At 44.7% G+C, this 15,612-nt stretch overlaps 1 protein-coding gene across 1 annotated transcript in view; it reads right to left on the bottom strand.

Moving 5' to 3' along the window:
* abhd5a (abhydrolase domain containing 5a) overlaps positions 1 to 15,612 on the bottom strand; it is a 50,866-nt gene that overhangs the window by 11,466 nt on the left and 23,788 nt on the right. Inside the window, exons 5-7 of the mRNA XM_037677191.1 lie at positions 10,857 to 11,011; positions 10,373 to 10,484; positions 10,007 to 10,193 (exon numbers count right to left, since the gene is read on the bottom strand). Coding sequence (XP_037533119.1) covers positions 10,007 to 10,193; positions 10,373 to 10,484; positions 10,857 to 11,011 — 454 coding nt within the window. The remainder of the gene's footprint in view (positions 1 to 10,006; positions 10,194 to 10,372; positions 10,485 to 10,856; positions 11,012 to 15,612) is intronic.

The raw sequence follows: 15,612 nt of genomic DNA, 5'->3' as shown, positions 1-15,612 counted from the left end.
ACATCCCACCACTGATAGTGGCATAACAGAAAACAGGCAGCCTGAACAAATGATTGCATCGTTTAATTCACAAAGGTTACACTCTGCAGTTTGCAAAAACACCACCAAAATTCAACGAAGTGTTAGAATCCCACCTCACATCCCCAGGACGAGGCGTAATCCTCCGATCAAAGCCCATGAAGCTTCTGGAAAAAGACATGATTTCCAGAGTTCCCCCGGGAGAGGAGGAAGCCGGTTTTTACGTTCGGTACTTCCTGGTTCCGAAGAAGTCGGGAGAGCTCAGACCAATTCTGGATCTGTTTGTTTTAAACAAATTCATCATGGGATGACCCTCTCTCATGCTGACGATGAAAGGTGTTCTTGAATATGTGACACGAGGGGTTTGTGTCCATAGACCTGAAGGATGTATATTTCCACATTTTGATAATAAACAAAAACAGGAAATTCCTTCATTTTTCCTTCCAGTGGGTCTGTACCGTTCGGATACGCGCTCGCCCCACGCACATTCTCGAAATGCATGGAGGCAGCTCTGCAGCCGCTTCAAACGAGAGGGATAAAAATCCTGTTTTATCTGGACGACCTCCGGCTGTTATCTCGATCCAGAAAAGAGGCAGAGACACAAACAGTTGTTTTAGTGAATCACCTGTCAAGGGGCGGCTGTGGCTGAGTGTTTAGAGCATTCGTCCTCCAATGCGAGAGTTGGGGGTTTGAATCCACCAGCAGTCACATGCTGAAGTGTCCCTGGACACTGAACCCCTCATAGTCTCTGATGTGTGCCCCATCAGTGTATGAATGTGATCTAAAGCACTGATTAGTCTCATTAGAATGATTTGTTCAATTAGTGTTGTAGAGATCTAGTAGAGTGCTGTATGAATGGGTAAATGAGGCACAGATTGTAGTGTAAAGCACATTGAGTATCTTGAAATAAGATAGAAAGGCGCTATATAAGTACAGTCCATTTACCATTTACCTGTCCAACCTGGGATTCACAATAAATTGGGAGAAGAGCTCTATAATTCTGTCCCAGTGAATTACATTCCTGGGAGTGAATCTAAACTCAGTGAACATGACAGCTGTCCTGTGAGATCAGAGGAGGAAATCCCTGACGTCATTGCTTCAGTTTGTCCGGCCCTTCAGAACAGTAACAGTGCTGACAGTCAAGATGTCAGCGGCTCACGTTGTGGTGCCGCTAGAGTTATTGCTCATGCACCACCGCAAAGATGGTTCAATCAACTGAAAGTCGACCCTGTACGTCACAAACGGCGCCTGATCACCGTTCCTCCATCTGTGGGAGCGGATCTGAGCCACTGGGAGAATTCCCTGAACCTGTCAGAGGGAGTTCCCCTAGGCAAAGTGACGTCATCCATGTTGGTGTTCACAGACGCGCCCCTCTCTGGCTGGGGAGGGACCTGCCTGTTACAAATGATAATAGGTGCGTGGCCAGCCGGCACGTCTTATCTTGAATTTTTTTTAGAACAGTAGAAAAAAGTACTCAGACATTTTGCTCCACTGGTTCAGGATCATCACGTGATGATCCACACAGACAACAGAACTGCAGCGGTGTACATAAATCGCCAGGGGGGTGTGTGTTCAGTCCAGCTGCTGAATGCAGCTCAGGATCTGCTCTGCTGGGCGTGCACACATTTATGCCCGATCAGAGTAGTTTACATCCCAGGCGTTCTGAACAGAAGAGCAGATATTATGTCGAGAAGAGGTCCTCTGAACAGGGATTGGTGTCTTCATCCAGATCTAATCTCGCAAATCTGGAGCAGGTTCGGGAGAGTGGAGGTGGACCAGATAGCCACCCGAGAGAACTCTCAGTGCGCCCTGTTCTTCTCCCTAAATCCACAGGATGCTCTGCCACAGGGGTGAACGTGTTTGCATACACACCGTGGCCATAGATGCTGATTTATGCCCTCCCTCCAGTTCCCCTGATATCAGCACTGTTGGAGAGGGTGAGAAAGGAAAAACTGAAAATGATTCTGATCGCCCTAAAACGCATGAACGCCTCGTGGCTCCCGGTTCTGCAACAGCTGACGGGTCAACCGTGGAAGTTGCCCACCTGCAGGACGTGCTCCTGCAGGTGGAAGGAGTGATTAGGAGCCCCCCTATAATAAGTCAACCCCTTTGGGTCTGGCCGCTGAACGAGAAGGCTTAGAAAAATTGGGGTTTTGTAAAGACGTAATATGTCCATCCAGGGAGCACGCGCAAAATCCACTACGGCTGTTTATGCTTCTAAGTGGGCTGCTTTTCAGCGATGGTGCCTAGAAAAGGAGATGGATCCGACTTCATGTTCCCTGGGCTGCATTTTGTCCTACCTGCAGCTGCTGTTGGACAGAAATTTAGCTTTCAGCACAATTAAAACTTATGCTGCAGCAATTTCTTCCTGTCATGAAGGTTTCAACGATAGAACTGTTTTCAATCACCCTTTAACAAAACAGTTTCTGAAAGGTGTGCGCTGGCTCAGGCCAGTGACTTGTGCTCTGGCACCACAGTGGGATTTAGTCTTCGTTCTCAGTGTACTCACTAAAAATCCGTTCGAGCCTCTGGACCAGATACCCTTGAAGTATCTGTCGCTCAAAACAGCCTTATTATTAGCTCTGACATCAGCTAAGAGTGTGAGCGACTTGTCAGGTCTGTCCGTTACTCCTTCTTGTCTCAGAATTCAAGGAGACGGGAGCTCAGCAGAACTCCGACCAAACCCTGCTTTTATACCCAAAAGCATAACAAGTTTGTTCAGGTCCAGAGTTGTTACACTGGATGGTTTCTGTCCCCCTCCCCATAAAACTACGGAGGAGGAACAGTTTCACCTGCTCTGTCCAGTACGCGCACTAAGGTGTTATGTGACACGCACAGCCGCGATGCGTAAATCCGATCAATTGTTTGTACACTTCAGAGAACGATCACAGGGTCAGCCTTTATCTTCCCAGCATCTGTCACATTGGTTATATGAAGCTATTTCACAAGCTTATAGTTCTTCTGGCCTGAAGGACTCAGGGCTCATTCCACCAGGGGGATTTCTACCTTCACAGCTCTGCACAGAGGGGTGTCTGTGCAGGACATCTGCTCTGCCGCTTCATGGTCATCACCGACCCCTTTCATCTGTTTTTATTTACGAGATGTCTCCAGCACTTCACTGACACATTCAGTTCTCACAGTTATGTCAGAGTGATTTTTCACAATCACACAACAAAAATAAATAAAATGAAATAAATAAAAACAACAAACAATAAAACAACACAGCCTTGCTCTGTCATTATTAGTGGGTGTTTTCTACGATTACTCATTCAAACAAGAAAATTCCTTCCTCATTGGAAATTTTTCCTTTCTCTTATTCCTCTATTGTCTGATATGAATAAACATTCCTTCAGTTAAGATCAGGCACAGAGGCTGCATGCCTATAATCCAGTACGCACCAGGTACAAACCGGATTCCCAAAAAGTTGGGACACTAAACAAATAGTGAATAAAAACTGAATGCAATGATGTGGAGATGGCAAATGTTAATATTTTATTCGTAATATAACATAGATGACAGATCAAAAGTTTAATCTGAGTAAATGTAACATTTTAAAGGAAAAATATGTTGATTCAAAATTTCACAGTCAACAAATCCCCCAAAAATTGGGACAAGTAGCAATAAGTGGCTGGAAAAAGGAAATTGAGCATATAACGAACAGCTGAAAGACCACTAAACACTAATTAGGTCAACTGACAACATGATTGGGTATAAAAAGAGCTTCTCAGAGTGTCAGTGTCTCTCAGAAGCCAAGATGGTAAGAGGATCACCAATTCCACCATTGCTGCGCAGAAAGATAGTGCAACAATACCAGAATGGTGTTACCCAGCGTAACATAGCAAAGACTTTTAAGTTATCATCATCAACCTTGCATAACATCATCAAAAGATTCAGAGAATCTGGAACAATCGCTGTGCGTAAGGGTCAAGGCCGTAAAACTCTACTGGATGCTCGTGATCTCCGGGCCCTTAAACATCACTGCACCTCAAACAGGAATGCCACTGTCAAGGAAATAACAGAATGGGCTCAGGAATACTTCCAGAAAGCATTGTCAGTGAACAAAATCCACCGTGCCATCCGCCGTTGCCAGCTGAAACTCTACAGTGTAAAGAGGAAGCCATTTCTAAGTAAGCTCAGACGTTTGCACTGGGCCAGGGGTCATTTAAAATGGAGTGTGTCAAAATGGAAGACTGTTCTGTGGTCAGATGAGTCACGATTTGAAGTTCTTTATGGAACACTGGGACGCCATGTCATCCGGACCAGAGAGGACAAGGATAGGCCAAGTTGTTATCAACGCTCCGTTCAGAAGCCTGCATCACTGATGGTATGGGGTTGCATGAGCGCTTGTGGCATGGACAGCTTGCATGTCTGGAAAGGCACCATTAATGCAGAGAACTATGTTCAGGTTCTAGAACAACATATGCTCCCATCTAGACGTCATCTCTTCCAGGGAAGACCCTGCATTTTTCAACACGATAATGCCAGACCACATTCTGCAGCAATCACAACATCATAGCTACGTAGGAGAAGGATCCAGGTACTGAAATGGCCAGCCTGCAGTCTAGATCTTTCACCTATAGAGAACATTTGGCGTATCATAAAGAGGAAGGTGCGACAAAGAAGGCCCAAGACGATTGAACAGTTAGAGGCCTGTATCAGACATGAATGGGAGAGCATTCCTATTTCTAAACTTGAGAAACTGGTCTCCTCTGTCCCCAGACGTCTGTTGAGTGTTGTAAGAAGAAGGGGGGATGCCACACAGTGGTAAAAATGGACTTGTCCCAACTTTTTTGGGATTTGTTGACGCCATGAAATTTGGAAACAACAGATTTTTCCCTTAAAATGATACATTCACAGTTTAAACTTTTGATCTGTGATGTGTGTTCAATTCTGAATAAAATATTAGATGTTGGCACCTCCACATCATTGCATTCAATTTTTATTCACAATTTGTTTAGTGTCCCAACTTTTTTGGAATCCGGTTAGTACATGGATCAATGGTGCGTAATTACGCTTGAATCAAGAAAGAGGTTTAGGCGGATATCAGGGTGTTTTTGATGGTTCTCGGCCAGACCCGGTGAGGCATGGACCATATCCAGCTCTTCCCTTTAAACCCAATAGCGACAGCTTTTAAAGGGCGTAGTTTACACGAAATAGAACGTTGGTTACGTATTGTAACCCCAGATTCTATGAGTGTAAGTGTAGCCCTTTAAAAACTGGGCCTCACTGGCTCTCAAAAGGCTGATGAAAAAAGAGTAAGCCTTTGGGAGTCGAGCTCTGGTCCAGATGCAATTTATAATGGACCGGGTGGGGTCCACACAGCAGGTGGGCGTGGACTAGAAGTTTTCAGTGTTCGGCGTACTGCGCGCAGGTAAACCCAATAGCGACAGCTTTTAAAGGGCTACACTTACACTCATATAATCTGGGGTTATAATACGTAACCAACGGTTTGTCTCTACAGACTGAAATTTTTTGTTCATTCTCTTAGTGAAATAGCTGTAGCTCAGTCAGATTGGACAAAAAGCATCTGTGAACAGGGATTTTCAAGGCTTGCCACTTATTCTTAGATGGATATGATCTGGACTTTGACTGGGTCATATATCTAAACCATTCCATGGTAGTGCTGGATGTTCTGACTCGTCGTCCTGCTGGAAGGTGAACCTTCACCTCAGTCTAAAGTCTTGGACGGGTTTTCTTCCAGGATTGTCTAGTGTTTAGCTCCATCTATCTTCCCACCAACTCTCACCAGCTTCCCTTCTTGATCATTGAAATTATGTTTAGTTACAGTTAGCAAATATTCGGTCAAGGTGTTATGAATGGTTTTATTTAGGGATGCACGATATTATTGGCGTGGTATCGGTATTGGCCGATATTAGCTTTAAAATTCAATATCGGACATTGGCCATTCCATTAAAAAACTCACCGATACAAAAGTGGGCGGAATACTTTGAAGACCTCCTCAATCCCACCGGCACGTCTTCCACTGAGGAAGCGGAGCCTGAGGACTCTGGGTCGGGCCCTCCAATCTCTGGTGCTGAGGTCACCGAGGTGGTTAAAAAGCTCCTCGGTGGCAGGGCCCCGGGGGTGGATGAGATTCGCCCGGAGTTCCTTAAGGCTCTGGATGTTGTAGGGTTGTGTTGGCTTACGCGACTCTGCAATATTGCATGGACATCGGGGGAAGTTCCCCTGGATTGGCAGACCGGGGTGGTGGTCCCCCTATTCAAAAAGGGGGACTGAAGAGTGTGTTCCAACTACAGGGGAATCACGCTCTTAAGCCTCCCTGGTAAGGTCTATTCGGGGGTTCTGGAGAGGAGGGTCCGTCGGATAGTCGAACCTCGGATTCAGGAGGAACAGTGCGATTTTCGTCCTGGCCGTGGAACACTGGACCAGCTCTACACTCTCAGCAGGGTCCTGGAGGGTGCGTGGGAGTTTGCCCAACCAGTCTACATGTGCTTTGTGGACTTGGAGAAGGCGTTCGACCGCGTCCCTCGGGGGGCCCTGTGGGGGGTACTCTGGGAGTATGGGGTACCGGGCCCTTTGATACGGGCTGTTAGGTCCCTGTATGACCGGTGTCAGAGCCTGGTCCGCATCGCCGGCAGTAAGTCGGGCTTGTTCCCGGTGAGAGTTGGACTCCGCCAAGGTTGCCCTTTGTCACCGATTCTGTTCATAACTTTTATGGACAGAATTTCTAGGCGCAACCAAGGTGTTGAAGGGATCCGTTTTGGTGGCCTTAGGATTGCGTCTCTGCTTTTTGCAGATGATGTGGTCTTATTGACTTCATCAGATCGTGATCTACAGCGTTCGCTGGAGCGGTTCGCAGCCGAATGCGATGCGGCCGGGATGAAGATCAGTTCCTCCAAATCCGAGGCCATGGTCTTGAGCCGGAAAAGGGTAGAGTGCCCTCTCCGGGTCAGGGAGGAGGTCCTACCCCAAGTGGAGGAGTTCAAGTATCTTGGGGTCTTGTTCACGAATGAGGGAAAAATGGAGCGTGAGATCGATAGGCGGATAGGTGCAGCGTCTGCAGTGAAGCGGGCGCTGTACAGGTCTGTCGTGGTGAAGAGAGAGCTGAGTCAAAAGGCGAAGCTCTCAATTTACCAATCGATCTACGTTCCCACCCTCATCTATGGTCGCGAGCTTTGGGTTGTGACCAAAAGAATGAGATCTCGGATACAAGCGACCGAAATGAGTTTTCTCCGCAGGGTGTCTGGGCTCTCCCTTAGAGACAGGGTGAGAAGCTCGATCATCCGGGAGGGACTCGGAGTAGAGCCGCTGCTTCTCCACGTCGAGAGGAGCCAGTTGAGGTGGCTTGGGCATCTGTTTAGGATGCCTTCTGGACGCCTCCCTGATGAGGTGTTCCGGACACGTCCCACCGGAAGGAGGCCCAGAGGAAGACCCAGGACACGCTGGAGGGACTATGTTTCTCGGCTGGCCTGGGAACGCCTCGGGATTCCCCCGGAAGAGCTGGCCCAAGTGTCTGGGGAGAGGGAAGACTGGGCCTCCCTACTTAGGCTGCTACCCCCGCGACCCGACCCCGGATAAGCGGAAGAAAATGGATGGATGGATAGCTTTAAAATTCAATATCGGACATTGGCCATTCCATTAAAAAACTCACCGATACAAAAGGCGCTGTTTTTGCTTGCAGCGGCAGCACAACACGATGACGTTGCAGCGGCAGCACAATATGATGACGTTATACGCGCCTATCTGATCTCTGTCTGTCAAGCACAGGAGTGCAGAGGATTCCACACTGCAGCTAGGAACCTGGAACAAGCCTCCAACAAGTGAGACAGCGTCACAGGTGACTAATGCTAATAAATAAAATTCAACACTTTCATTTAATATAAGTTAAAGTGCTATGCATATCATATGGCTGTTAATGAATATAAAGCCCTATTCATATGGGATTAGTTTTACCTAAGGACCAGTGTAATCTCCCCAACATCTGCTGTTTATGTGGCGCATTCACACGGGATAACCAAAGCCTGAGATTTAGCTGAAATTTACAGATGTCTTCTGAATATGATGTTAATGCACTGCGTTGTCACGACCGGGCTGGTCCATTTAATGTGTTTAATGTGCGGTCCCGGACGGTCTCTGGCTTTGATGTGGCTTTATGAATCAGCACAGAGAAAACTAAAGAATGCACAATATAAAATTGTGTTAATCTACTTGTTGAAGAGGAAGCAGGTCCGACTGGCCGGTTTAAGAGGTAAAAAAAAAAGCCACATTAAGCTCAGGTGGACAGCTGTCACTAGCCGTGCGCATGAGTACCCAGTGACAGCTGACCTGCCGGTTGAAAGGAATTTGCAACCTGTCCAGGGTGTCCCCCACCTCTCGCACAATGATGGCTGGACATGGGCACCAGCAGCTCCCACTACACAAAAAGGAAGAAGCAGGTATGGATGGATGGGTCAGTTGCATGTGCGCGTCTCCGCACCTCCCTTCATCCGTGAAGCAGCTCATAAAAGCCGAAGTGAAAAAGAAAAATACATAAAAAATTTAAATAAATAAATTTTAAAAAAGCTGAAGCGAGCTGCGCGTTCATTTAAAATAGCCTTGTTCTATTTTTTTTTTAATGATTTCACTTAAACAAAAACTAAAAAACGCCTCATTACGTATCGGATTCTGTGCATTTCTGTCCAAATCACATAGATGCCTATTCACATTAGATAAGTATTATCACAGGACCTCAGAGTTCAGCAAAGTATAGTAGATAATGTGTGGGGGAATTTTCACTTTACAAATTACTGACATGACTGATTCACATGGGATTAACAACAATCTCCGTAATTATTACAAATCGCATGTGGTCCATGGGTAAAACTAATCCTGTGCGAATAGGGTTTAAGTCGCCAGCTTTTACAGCAGTTGCACAATATTTGTAGCAAATAAGCCTAAATAAGAGGGCTATGTTCTGACAAAGGAACGTATATAAAATATCGGTATCGGCATAGATTATCGGCCAAATAAGTTTTAACATATCGGCATAAAATCAAATATCACACGTCCCTAGTTTTATTATTGTGGCTGAGAACACTTTTCCCTCCTGCCACGAGAACATGCAACTCAACTGCCTTGAATCCTTGAATCTCCAAAGATTCTAGAGGAGTCCCCATAACTGAGCCAGCCTTCTTTATGAGCTTGTTGATCTTTTTGAAGTCTCTTGCTCTGGTGCTGCTACCCCAGCATATGATGGCAGAAGAGATAGCACTCTCTACAACAGACTTATAGAAGATATGCAACATCTTGCTGCAAACACTGAAACGTTTCTGTGTTTATTGAGGTTTGTGAGGGGTTTGTTAGTGAAAGTTGTCCTTTGCACATCCTAAGTGGAACCTTAACGAGAGCTCAATGTGCTTTTGTTATCACTGCTTCTTATCAGCAAAGTTTCAGTCCATCTTCAGTTTCATGTCCTTGACAGATGGCTTTGACTAATGTGTTTGAAATGTCCCACTATCACAGTTGGTGAGGTTAAACCCAAGTGCTGGCAGACACAGGGAGCAGGACATAAAATAAAGATGATTTATATTAATTAACTAAAACAAAAGTCTGACGTGGCAGCAAAACCTACATGAAAACGCAGGAGAAAACACAAGGAGGCACAAGGAGGACCAAGACATCTGACATGTCTGCAGAACAATGAGCCGACGGTAAGGGATGGTTTAAATAACAAGCTGGGTGAGAGTGAAAGTGGAAACACCTGGGCTGAACACTGACTGGGAACAGGTGAGGGTGGCAAGCTGAATGGAAAACTACTGTGGATTCAGGTTTACTGAGGGTAAATGGAATATGGCACAAAGAAATAAAACACAGATCCTCTCATCCACAAACCAACTGAATGTTCGTAGCTGCTTACATCCTTGCATATACAGTATAATCTGATCATATTTCTTAAAGTGAACAAGTCATATCAATTAAATTTTTTTTAAACAAAACACTGAATTAGGTGATTCAAAAATATATAATTTTGAGTCATAAAAAGACTTACTATAATGTCTACATAAGAGTTTGGCCTCATCTCTTGGATGGTGCTGCCCGAGTTGCTGTCTATGCTTGAGCGTGAGCCGTAGATGATGGTGATGGGGATGTCTGACTGCAGCTGGTCCATCCTCTGTAGCATCGGCCTCTTTGCCCAGCCACAGGAACCGGTCATATTCTTAAAAGCTGTTTCTCCACTGTGACCACACAGAGAAACCATTAAGAGACTATATGACAGATGAGGTGAGCGACAAACTTAATAAAGGACAATATTTAATGGAAAACCTCTCATTAACCATATCAAAGTCTGTATTTGTTTTAGGGTAAATAGAGTTTGACAGGAAAACAGAAGAGAAAGGAGCAGAGAGACTCAGACCTTGGGGATTGCACATTGAGGTGATAGATGTACTTTGGCACAGTGTTGTCTGTGAAAATAGAAGAGAACTTCCTCTTGAAATCAGGCCTCAGGGTCTGAACCACAACGGGGCCTGAAGGAGCAACAGATAATACATTTAGGTGCTAAATACAAGCATGTAGTCAATAAGAAACAAGGCTACTTTATTACAGATAGGCATCAGTTTGACCTAGCTTTAAAACCAAACTGACGTCGTTTGGAAATACCTCACATTCATTCTTCTGGATCACTTGGTGCGTCCAGACTTTTGATTGCTACTGTAGACCATTTACAAAGATTTCACTTGTTATCTTTAGGGTCTCTGTCATAAAGTTAACAATTAATCAGATACTGAAGGTTTGCATTTATCCAGTAAATACACTTCTCCCAGACTGTAACAGTTCAAGCTGATATTGGTTGTGTGGTAATTGTGCTGCTTTCTGGCGTCTTGATGCTTTTCTCGTACCCAGAGGTCCTACCAGTCTCAGGCCAGCCAAGGGGTTGAAGGGACTGAACATAGCACCAAGGGCTTTGATCCACACTGGGATGGGGCGGTCAGCTTCCACTGTGTCCTGACACTCAGGGAAACCCCAGGGCTCCACTAGTATGATGTGTTTCACTCTGTGAAGGCAGAAGAAATAAAGTTCTTCTCATGTTAGACTCATAATGTTGTATACTGTGATTGTTGGCAAACAGCATTTTCAAGTGAATCTCCAAAATGTCTCGAAACGTTTCCTGACATTTCATTCCATTGTTACGCAGATGACGGTCAGATTTATATCCGTCCTAAAAAGGTAGATGAGCACTCAATAAATCTGTTTCGTACGTGTCTTGAGGACATAAAGGCCTGGATGGCACTTAACTTTTCAAATGTTAATAAATCCAAAACTGAAGTGATGGGTTTTGGAGGCACTAGTGGGTCCTCCCCTGTTGAGTGTTTCCTTCGCCCAGTGCAGCAAATTACCAGTGAAGAATTTAGGGGCTGAACTAGATCCTGAATTTAAACTGGATCACCAGACCAGGTCAGTTGTTAAAAGAAGTTTTTAATCATTTGAGACAACCAGCCCAAATAAAACCCATCCTTCCACAAAACCATTTTGAGACAGTAATCCATGCCTGTGTTACCAACTGGCTGAAACATTGCAACACACTTTATGTGGGGTTAGTTGGTCTTCCATTGCCCAACTGCAGAGGGTGCAAAATGCTGCTTGAGACTGGCACATGAAAACATGAGCACATTAATCCCAGTTCATCTTCACTCCACTGGCTGCCCGTGCATTTAGGATCCATTTAAAAAGACTTTTATTTGCTTTTAAATCTTTTAACGGCCTTGCCCCACCCTCCCTCTCTGAACTGCTGCCTTCTTACAAACCCACCCGCTCCCAGGCTCATACATCTGCTTTAGATAAATAATACACATTGCATCCTGATGCATGCTCAATAATCCAGGTAGAAAAATCCAAAAAAGTTTAAAAAAAAATAAATATATATATATATATATATATATATATATATATATGTATATATATATATATATATAAACGTTTCGTCTCTCATCCAAGAGACTTCCTCAGTCTGAGGTGCTGTATTCAGCTCAGTCTCTTAAATAGCACCGTCTCAGAGTGGATCAACCAGTTTGCTGCTGACAACCAAAACCAGCTGATCACATGCTCAAGAAGGACCATCAGCCTAACAATGGATCATTAGCACACTGATGGCTGTTTACTATTCACAGAGGGCTGAGTGATACTAGCAATCACAGCATTGTAAGAGGGGGACAGTTGAACCCGGAGGCCTCCACCCCTGTTTAATGATGGACGATTTCTTTTCACAAAGATGGCCTCCTTTACTCCTTTCTCAAACCATCGTTCCTCTCTGTCCAGGATGTGAACATCTTCATCCTTGAAAGAGTGACCGCTGGCCTGGAGATGAGTGTAGACCACAGAATCCTGGCCTGATGATGTTGATCTTCTGTGCTGGGTCATCCTTTTGGCCAGTGGCTGTTTAGTTTCCTCGATGTATGACTGATCACAGCCCTCCTGACACTGAACAGCATACACAACATTACTCTGTTTGTGCCGGGGGACTGGATCTTTGGGATGATCCAGTCTTTGCCGTAATGTATTTTGGGGTTTAAAAGCCACTGGGACGTTATGTTTAGAAAATAAACGTCTCAGTTTCTCTGATACTCCCTCAACATATGGAATGACCAATGGTCTGGGTCTGGGTTCCTCCTTTTCACCTGATGGCTGACTGGAGTCCTGTTTGGGTTTCTTCTCTGCTTTCAGGAAGGCCCAGTTAGGATATCCACATTGCTCTAGAGCCTGTTCTGTGTAGGATTTCTCCTTCTGCCTGGTTCCTGAGTTAGTGGGGATGCTGTCTGCTCTGTGATACAGAGTCCTGATGACTCCTAACTTGTGCTCCAAAGGGTGATGGGAGTCAAACTGCAAATACTGGTCTGTGTGGGTGGGTTTGCGGTACACCTCGGTTTGCAAATGTCCTCTATCAGAGACTGAGACCTCACAGTCCAAGAAAGCCAACTTGCCATTTTTTACATCTTCTCGTGTGAACTTGATATATTTATCCACAGAGTTGATGTGGTAAGTAAAATGTTGGACTTCCTGAGATTTAATTTTAACCAAGGTGTCGTCAACATACCTGAACCAATGACTTGGTGGTGTCCCTGAAAAGGACGTCAAGGCTCTCTTTTCTACCTCCTCCATGTACAGGTTGGCAACAATAGGAGAAACTGGAGACCCCATAGCACACCCATGTTTCTGCCTATAATATTGCTCCCCATATGTGAAGTAGGTTGACTGCAGGCACAGTTTCAAGAGTTGATACAGTTGTTCTATGGAAAGCGTGGTCCTGCTGCTCAGAGTGGTGTCTGATTTTAATCTTAAACTGACCACCTCTACTGCATCATCATCAGGAATGCACATAAAGAGTGATGTGACATCAAAAGAGACCATTGTTTCATCAGTCTCCATGATGACATCCCTCACCTTATCCACAAAGTCCATGGTGTTCTGTATGTGGTGTTCTGAGCTGCCAACTAAATGGATGAGTACAGACGCCAGATATTTGGAAACATTGTAAGTGACAGAGTTAATCATGCTAACAATAGGTCTTAAAGGTACACCTTGTTTGTGGATTTTAGGTAAACCATACAGACTAGGTGTGGCCTCCCCTGGGTACAGTCTGTGGTACAGAATACGGTCAATAGCCTTGTCCTGCTCCAAATTTTTCAGGCAATCTATTAACTTCTTCTTGTAACCACTTCCTGGATCTCTTTTCAGAGGTTCATAAGTGGTTAAGTCACTAAGGAGTGTCATAACTTTCTCATGATAGTCTTTCTGGTTCAAAATCACTGTGCACCTTCCTTTGTCTGCTGGGAGAATTTTGATGTTTTTGTCCTTGCTAAGAGTGGTGAGTGCGTCCCTCTCCTCTCTACTGATGTTGGAAGGTGGTGGTTTGGCATTGCTGAGGCAGGATGAAACTTTGATTCTGAGCTGTTCTGCTTCACCCTCTTTCATTTTGTTGTTGCGGATGGCTGATTCTGTGGCTGTGATCATCTCCACCAGAGGAATTCTACTTGGTGCAACTGCAAAGTTCAGTCCCCTGGCAAGAATCTCTGTCTCTGGCTGGGTGAGCTGTCTGTCAGATAAATTCTTCACCCACTTTTCTGTCTCCCTGGCATGTAATTGACTACTGGAGTGTTGTCCTACACTGAATGTGTTGTTATTGGAATAGTGATGGTGTTGATGAGTTATTAGTAAGTTAAACTTGTTTCGTTGTCGAGTCTTGGACTTGACATGCTGTGCTAAGCGTGCCTGATCTGTACAGTCCAACACTTGCTGAAGTGTGGTCTGATCTAGACACATAGTTAGTTTATGTGCTCTTCTTTGGCCTTCAATGCCTCAATAGTAAAATTGGTCTGTCTCACCCGTTCATTCAGCAGCTGGGTCTGTGCCTTCTGAAGGATCTTGCTTGCCCGGTGCCCGCTGACAGAAAATTTTAGTTCCAGGCTCTTGGGAATGATGCCACTTTGTCGACATCTGAGGTTGAATCGCAAGTGGTTCCTGGGTGGGTTTGCTGTTCAGTGTCAGGAGGGCTGTGATCAGTCTTACATAGGAGAAACTAAACAGCCACTGGCCAAAAGGATGGCCCAGCACAGAAGATCAACATCATCAGGCCAGGACTCTGCGGTCTACACTCATCTCCAGGCCAGCGGTCACTCTTTCAGGGATGAAGATGTTCACATCCTGGACAGAGAGGAACGATGGTTTGAGAAAGGAGTAAAGGAGGCCATCTTTGTGAAAAGAAATCGTCCATCATTAAACAGGGGTGGAGGCCTCTATGTTCATATGTCCCCCTCTTACAATGCTGTTATTGCTAGTATCACTCAACCCCCTGTGAATAATAAACAGCCATCAGTGTGTTAATGATCCATTGTTAGGCTGATGGTCCTTCTTGACCATGTGAGCAGCTGGTTTTGGTTGTCAGCAGCAAACTGGTTGATCCACTCTGAGAAGGTGCTATTTAAGAGACTGAGCTGAATACAGCACCTCAGACTGAGGAAGTCTTTCAGATGAAAGACAAAATGTTTCTACATTTTGTTGTTTTGTTTTTTTGAATGTCCAGAGGACCAGATTTAACTTTTTTGGATTTTTCTACCTGGATTATTGAGCACGCATCAGGAAATATAGATTACTGTTTAGAACCATTTTGATCAGCTTTTGTTATTGCCAATAATTTTTAATTACCGGTAGTTTATTTTTGTTCCTCACTCCTGTGGCCTGATCATTTCATTTCACCTTTATTTAACTAGGCATAAATAGTGAGAACAGATTCTTATTTACAGTATTGACCTGGCAGAACCAACTTGTTGGCTCAAGGGAGGGAAAACAGTACAGTTAGGCAAAACTATAAAACACAATAGTCAATAACAAATGACAACATTACTAAACATGAAAACATTTGCAAGTATCTTTAAAAACGGCTTTTCAACAATTTTTAAATCAAGAACCTGAGACAAGTGAGGCCAGACTCAAAGTTTTATGATGTAGATTCAGTCACATGGAGCAGATGAGGTAAAGTTAGACTTGGTCTTTAGAGTTGTTAACCAAAAATACTGAGAGGATCAGTTCTGTTCTAGTGATCTGTTATAGTTTGAAACCAGTGCTAGTTGCAGTAGATTAGTTAAATATGGAGGTGAATAA

Source organism: Nematolebias whitei, chromosome 5 (assembly GCF_014905685.2).
Source record: "Nematolebias whitei isolate Nwh7 chromosome 5, NemWhi1, whole genome shotgun sequence".
Taxonomy (NCBI): domain Eukaryota; kingdom Metazoa; phylum Chordata; class Actinopteri; order Cyprinodontiformes; family Rivulidae; genus Nematolebias; species Nematolebias whitei.
Note: the sequence above shows the minus strand (reverse complement) of the source record. Positions and strands in the feature narration are given on the sequence as shown.